The sequence below is a fragment of the Mercurialis annua genome, linkage group LG5 (genome assembly GCF_937616625.2).
Source record: "Mercurialis annua linkage group LG5, ddMerAnnu1.2, whole genome shotgun sequence".
In the NCBI taxonomy this organism is placed as follows: domain Eukaryota; kingdom Viridiplantae; phylum Streptophyta; class Magnoliopsida; order Malpighiales; family Euphorbiaceae; genus Mercurialis; species Mercurialis annua.
In genome coordinates this window covers 18,594,782-18,602,307 of record NC_065574.1, presented here as the reverse complement: position 1 = coordinate 18,602,307, position 7,526 = coordinate 18,594,782, and the positions used below count along the sequence as shown (strand labels likewise).

The 7,526-nt window shown below is 37.9% G+C and overlaps 1 protein-coding gene across 2 annotated transcripts; it reads right to left on the bottom strand.

The window, feature by feature from the left end:
* Window positions 1–899: 899 nt before the first annotated feature.
* LOC126682178 (putative SWI/SNF-related matrix-associated actin-dependent regulator of chromatin subfamily A member 3-like 1) lies at window positions 900–6,256 on the bottom strand. 2 transcript variants are annotated; one of them, XR_007641416.2, is made up of 4 exons: window positions 4,560–6,255; window positions 3,291–3,582; window positions 1,286–2,141; window positions 900–985 (listed from the first exon to the last, which is right to left on the bottom strand). XR_007641416.2 is itself a non-coding variant. In XM_050377771.2 (4 exons), exons 1-4 carry the CDS (start codon window positions 6,084–6,086, stop codon window positions 973–975), a joined length of 2,634 nt encoding a protein of 877 aa, XP_050233728.1. In that variant the 5' UTR covers window positions 6,087–6,256; the 3' UTR covers window positions 900–972. The 2 variants fall into 2 exon arrangements, 1 of the variants encoding a protein (XP_050233728.1); XM_050377771.2 differs by having other exon boundaries at window positions 1,340–2,141; window positions 4,560–6,256.
* Between the last annotated feature and the right edge of the window lie 1,270 nt (window positions 6,257–7,526).

Here is a 7,526-nt window from a genome sequence, read left to right as displayed (position 1 = left end):
GACATATTTGATTGTTCTCCTTATATTTGTACCGAGGTTTTTAATGTTATTAATTAAATAGCAGTTCTATAAACACAAACCATGTATAGTATATTTAATAACCGAGAGTTGTGTAAAAAACACTAAAATTTAATGGAATTAACAATATTTGGAGATACGCTCCATTTTCGGTGGATAAAAATACCACATGATATTACAAAATTAGAGGTAGAGGAACCCTTAAAAATAAAATAAACCAATTCATCAGCACAAATAAAATAAATGCTAAAAATACGAAAATCTTAGGATTAATTTTGCTGAATTGAATATAAATGGCCAACCACAAATGAAAAATTCAGACGTCATTTTATTTTAACTATATATATAAAATCATCACCTTTACACGAATTCTCAAAAATAACACCACCTTTAAAACGTGTCAATTCGGGGCATCACCTTTCATTTTTTTTCAAAAACAACATGGGCACGTTTTTAGATAAAATTTTGCTGACTTGAACATTCGATGGGAGTGCCACGTCAGCAAAAACGCTACTAAAAATGTGTCCATATTGTTTTTAAAAAATAATGAAAGATGGTGCCCTGAATTGCCACGTTTTAAAGGTCGTGTTATTTTTGCAATTTCATATAAAATTGGTGATTTTATATGTAATTAACCCTTTTATTTTTAGTATGTTTATTCATTTACCTATCGAACATAAACAATGATTCAATGGTTATTTGAATACCATTTTGATAGAAAATGCGTACTCATAGATGAATGGTTCATAATTGCATGTGGTGGATGGAGTCCGCACAAGCAAGCAAGGACATATAAACAATGCATGTGCACAAGTTATATTTATCTTACTACCAATCCATGCAAGCATAAACCAATGAATCCTACGAGAAATACTCGAGTGTTCTCGACTCCAACTATCATTTTTAAACTTCATTGCTGTTGAAAGGGAGTGGTTTCAAAATAAAATTCCAATCTCATCCGTTTGTGCTGTGCAAAAAATTAGACGCTACTTAGTTACTATGCTTCACCAAAATTTATTGAAGTGCCTAAAATTTACATGCGACGGACTGGTTAAATTTTTTTTACAGGTTATCGACTTTCCAAATCTTACAATTTGGTAATCAAATTTCAATTTTACCATCATCAGACCATGTAAACAATTTTTAGTCTGAATTCATTTAGTAGCCTTCTGTTGGTAAAATTGATATTTACTTATTAAAATGTAAGAATTTAAAAGTGGGTAACCATTCTATAAAAGAAAAATAGTTTAACCGCAAAATATTTAACCTGCAACGGGTATCTGTATTATCTGATGCAGAGTGAGCAAGCGTAAGAACTCACAAGGACATGAGTATGCGAAGATCATCTGTCCTAACATCATGTACTTTTGCTCCCCGCTTTCCAAACGCTTCCTTTGCCAATTTCTTTTTCCTTTCCTGCATCTCTAATATCCTTTCTTCAATGCTGTTTCGGGTGATCAACCTCACCACTGTCACATCCTCTTTCTGTCCAATTCGATGCACACGGTCCATTGCTTGTTCCTCAACGGCTGGGTTCCACCATGGCTCCAACAAATACACTGTGGAAGCAGATGTAAGGTTTATACCAGCACCTGAAGCCTTTAGACTCGCTAGCAGAACAGTGGGCCCAATCGGTCCAAGCGCACCAAAATCTTTTATCACTTGATGCTTCTTCTTTGCACTCATTGTTCCGTCTAACCGCAAGATCTTAAAACCAGCTGCTTTTAGCGGCTCTTCAAGTAATACCAACATCTTCTGAAATTGTGAAAATATTACTGATTTTGCAGTCGGGTTTCTCTCTCTTGCTGCAATGAGCAGGTTCAGAAGAGCACGGACCTTGGATGATGCGTTTGATTTTGAACCAGAAATTTCAGTGTTTTCAGTGGAAGAAGATTCAGGAGGCGCTGAAAACAGGTCAGCCATAGTTAGACATCGGCGGCAAAGTGGGCAGCTGGGCTTCACGCGTTGCAGGGTTTTCAAGATGCAGGGTCGGCAAAATACATGAGCACATCGCGTAATTACAGTATCTGTTGGTGGAGAAATGCAAATTGGGCAGTCAAAATCTTCACCGTCCTGCAGTAACGCAACTACCTTCTCAAGCAATTCAGGGTTATTGGAGACATCTGCAATAAGGTCTCCAGCAGTTAGCAACAATAAAGACTAAAGTAATTAGCACACATATACACTAGAATCCGCATATAACAAAAAAAAAGGATGACGATTGGATAGCAGTCAGATGTTAAGCATTCGAGTTTATACAGCTATCACCAGAAGTTAAGAAGCAAACAAAAGAAAGCTTCCATCATTGTAGATGTATATCCACTCAGGCACCAGACAAAAGGAATGACAGGAAAACAAATGAGATATAACGCAACGTGCCTAACCATGACATATGAACAGTAGCTGTGGGGATGAAGTTGACTACATCAAGCTCATACTTGCCAATAGGCAGACAAATCTTAAACCATTAGAGTTGACTAATCTCTTGCTTCTTTTCTACTCCCAAATAAATCAAAACAGTGTACAACTTATTAAGACTTAATCAAATAACCGCTTATATGAAGGGTTGAATGTATCGCCGCCTTCCACACTTTTTTCAACTCCAAAAATAAATCAAAACACTGTAAAACTTAACAAGACTTTACCACAAAGCAGCCTCTACGAAGTGTTTATTAAATGCTGCCTCACACTTGCACTCTAAGGAAGACTTTCAGAAATTTGGAACTATGACTTATAATGATCCTCAGGATTCCTAATTGAAATACATGATAAACAGTTCTGTATAAATTTCTATGAAAAAAACCAACGCCCGCTCAAACAAGTGTCCAAAAATGCTATTTTTCAATAATGGGAGACATCGTTTAAATTTTCTCATGTAAGTCTATAAGCGTAATCCCTACAAGATTGCCATACATCAACAATGATTATGTAACCAACTTGGAGAATCACACCCGCAATGTACAAACAAATTCTGACAAATCCATTGTAAACATGGTGTATATTGTCCCTATCACCTTCCCAGAAATTGCCCATACTTCACAAGCCTCCAAAATCATACCGACATGATAAACACAACCTCCAATTAAAACATTAGTATCAAGAAATTCAAGCATGAAATATATAAATGTCTAAATTATGACCAACCTAATTATTACTCAATAAAACTAATATTAGAAAAATTCATCTTCCAGGGGACAGAAGATGAAACAAAAACTCACTAATCAAATAAAGAGCAGGAAATATACAGTAAAGAATTCTAACATTTTTAATACCTTCAATACTGTTGGAAGGAAGTAATGCCCTCAGATCTGATGGACACAAAGCCGGATCGTTGCATATCTGTCGAAGTCGTAAAATAATGCAAAGTACTGTAGAATAGTTGCGAGTTAGACTATCAGTATTAATAAAGCTTTGGACAACACCCTTTGCTTCCCCTTCCATCTGGTCATACATTTCACATTCTTCTTGTGAAAGTTCAACGTAACAAGTTTCCACAGTTTTCGATGGCAAACCAACTAAACCCTTGTCTTTTGTTCTCCGCAAAGAAATTGTCGCCATTAAAACCTAAGAACACAGGAAGCAGTGCCACAAATTATAGCATGACACTATAAAGAATGAAAGAAATCATCATCCCTCACGCCAAATCTGTGATTAAAACTGCACTACAACATTAAAATGAAATAGTGACATTTTGGAAAATCGACAGGTTTGAGACTATGATGCCCCCTTAATTATTTCAAGTTTCACAATGACAATAAAACGAACTCAATACAACATTGAAAAAGATCTCAATTATTAACCTTTCCGATAACTAACAGATACCTGATACTATCTAATTTTTTCTAGAAACAAAATCAATTTTAGAATTCTTACTTTTTAAATATTTCGTGAAAAAAAAAATATTTGCACATGACTGAGTTTCCAAAATACTGAGGTCTTTAGATGTCAATTTATTCGAGGCAGTCTCAGTCCAATACAGTTGTTGCAGTCAGTTACACATACTATTTCCTTGTCTCAAGATCTCCATAATAATAGAAAAAATTTACGCCTCGATCTTGCTGTACCTTTTAGTAAAAGAAAACATATGAGGGAAAAAGGCCATTCTAATGGGCTAACTACAAAGCTTACCTTCGCAGGCGACGAATCACATCTCTTTTTACTTTTAAAATTTCTCAATTACAACAGTCTAGAAATATTATCTCAAACTATCATAGATAGAATTGTAACCAAATGAAGAATAAATCTTCTATAAAACAACTGAATTATTGAATCTAGCCCACTATAGCTAAGAAAGGCAAATTGAAATATATCTCGGTACTTGAACCATTAAAGCGAGTATGAGTACAAAAAGATACTCAAAGGATACCCTCATTCAGCTAAATTCCATTAAATAATATTGACACCTAGGCACAACTTAAGAATTTCAAGTACAGGGAAATAAAACAATCACAAATGAAAATTCCAATACATAGAAAAAAACAGCCAAACAAAGAAACAAAAAATTTAAGTACATAGAAAAAAACAACAAATATATGCATTACCTGCAGCCGTGAGAGCCCCTTTTTATCCCCCTGGGCAAGTGGGCGTTGCACCAGACTTTGCCAATAATTCTTGATGGAAAATGGCTCAAATCGCAAAAATGCCATCAGCGAAAACAAATCTAACGATCCATTCTGTATAGGCGTTCCAGTAACAACCCATCTCCTCTTAGCCTTCAAATTAGTAACTGCTCGACTTTGTTGTGCAATTGCATTCTTGATGACATGTGCCTCATCCAAAATGACTCTCCACCAGTTGATCATCTTCACAGGGGAGTCTTCAGAAGAATCTTCACTAACCAATGTACTATATGTCGTCAACACTATATCTTGCTTCCTAAGCACATCAGCTTCTTTAGTCCTTTCCCCATGATAAATGTATACTTTGAGCGATCCTGGTTCAGTGTGATCTTCGAGCTGTGTTATCCATGTTGAGAACACAACAGGCGGGCACACAATTAGTGTTGGTCCTGCACTGCACGACTTGTCAATTGTACTCACAGACTTCCCTTGTACCTTACTATCTAAACAAGTATCTTCAGTTTTACGCCTTTTTCGCCCTCCGGTCTCCTTTTTAACCCTACCTCTCTTCCCTTTATTGTCATTCGTAAGAGACACTTCCTCATCCACCTCACATGGTTGTTGTTTGATATTTCTTCTATCAATACTCTTATCACTACTAACTTTATCAAAAGCAATCAGAGATAGCAGAGTTAAAGTTTTTCCCAACCCCATATCATCCGCAAGAATGCCACCACGCAATGGCTCAGGCCGGTTATAAGACTGATAATTCGTCAACACATTCACAAATTTCCCGTCTTTCTCCTCCCAAAAGGGAGGCAATTCATCAGAATTCTCTCTATTCATCAACCACCACAGCCCCTCCTTCTGATGCGCAAAAAGCTCGGACTTAATCACCTCCTTGGGCGGCTCCAAAGTCCCTAATTTACCCTTTTTACTCACACTGTCATCCACCAACTTAAAAATTTCATCCACACTTCTATTCCCAGTTTTCTTATTATTTTCTTTAACCACCATGGCCTCAGACAACCCAAAACTGGCATCATTTTCAGTAATCAAAACCAACCCAGAACGCATAATCTCAGTTTTAACAGAGTCAAGATCCTCAATCCTCGCAAAGACATGAACTTGACAAGGAATTTTGAACTTATTAAGAGTACTACGAGAGTTAGCAACAATACCTTCCACAGTAATTTTCCTAGAGTCAATCAAAGGAGACAAAACAGAAGCCACTGACCTTTCAATGTGACCCACTTGAACGGTTCTTGTATTGAGGACTCGAATAGCATTGTGATCATAAGGGTTGGTGGATTCGCGAACCAAACCGACCAGTTCCCGGCCAGTGATGGTGCCGGAATAATAACGGAGACCCACTATGTTAGCAATAACAAAACCGACCAAGAAAGTGTCGGAAGAAGATTGAGAAGAGGAGGATGCATCATCTTGCCAGTCATCGAGAGACATGAAGAGGGCAACTGGGTCGTCCATGAAAGAGACGCAATTGATCATCGTCTCAGCTTTATTTCTATGTGGTAACGGTTAGATTAAAGATGATGTGGGTGGGTTGAATTGCATTACATGGGATTTCGCTTCACCGCTTCTCTTTTTTTCAATTTTTAAATTTTGAGGTAATTACTTCACCATTCTCTCACTCTTTTATTTTTTGGTCAAATTATGTCATCTCACCTTTTGACTATTAAACTAATAAATTCTTCATATTCTAAAAGTTATTTTGAGCAGCATGAGAAAGCATGCACTTACATTTTAGCACTCTTAAAATAACGCAATCTAATAGTCTCTCTCTATGTTCTCTAGAGAACGTTTCACCTTCCATGGATATTGCAAATTTATACCAATCGCTGTCTCTCTCAGACGACGATGAGGATATAGTAGTGTGCGAGTTGGGGGACAAAGCCAGAGAAGCTGGGGAACAGAAGGTTGCTCAGACGCCGTTGGGAAGAGTCCTAGCCACCAAGAAAGTAAATAGAGATGGCTTCATCTCAGCGATTAATTTCCTATGGAAAACGAAGAAGTCTATGAAGGTGGAAACAGTGGGGAATAACAAGTTTATCTTCCATTTTGAATCAGCGAAGATAAAGGAAGAGTTCAAGCGGGAGGATGTTGGACCTTCCAGGACTATTTTATCGTTATTGAAGCACCCACTGGGGTGGGAGACTATAATGCCATGAAATTTGACAATGTGGCTTTCTGGGTCCAGATACACAACTTGCCCCTAGTCTGCTTAAACAGAGAGGCAGGGTTATTGTTGGGATCTCAGATTGGAACGGTGGAAAGGGTTGATCCAGGGGTATCAGGGGACTGCTTGGGGAAGTACCTCAGAATCAGGGTGAAGATAGACATTAGACAACCTCTGAAAAGAGGATTAAGAGTGAAGGTTGATGCCAAGGGGCCAGCTATCACTGCGGTTCTCCGGTACGAGAGATTACCAGAGCTATGTTTCAAATGTGGAGTCCTCGGACATCCCATGTTGGAGTGCACGAAACCAGGTGTGGATGACCTAAGGAAACTTAAGTATAATGAGTTAATAAGGGCTGGTAACCCTTAGTGGAATAATGGGAAGAACAAACGCCTGAGACACAGCAATACTAAGGAGGCCGAAGAAACTTCGGTGACTGAGAAGCTTCCTGAGGAAGTTTTAGAACAGAAAAAACGAAGAGGAATGAATGATTATGCATGCTTCCCAAGAAAAAGAAAGGATGGAGGGAGGGGTGAACCAATCGCCTCCTGATATCACGGGAGCCGCCAAAACATATCTTCAATCATACTGCAAAAAGGATGAGGGAGCAAAAGTTCTGATTGGGACTGACTTAGTTGATCTTGAGATCAGTCAAGCCCCTTTTTTTTGAGGAGAAAGTGGAAATGGGGGCGGAAAAAGCAAGTTTAAAAAAGGCGGGGATGGGCCTATTTGGCTAGGAATTAAGGGAAAAG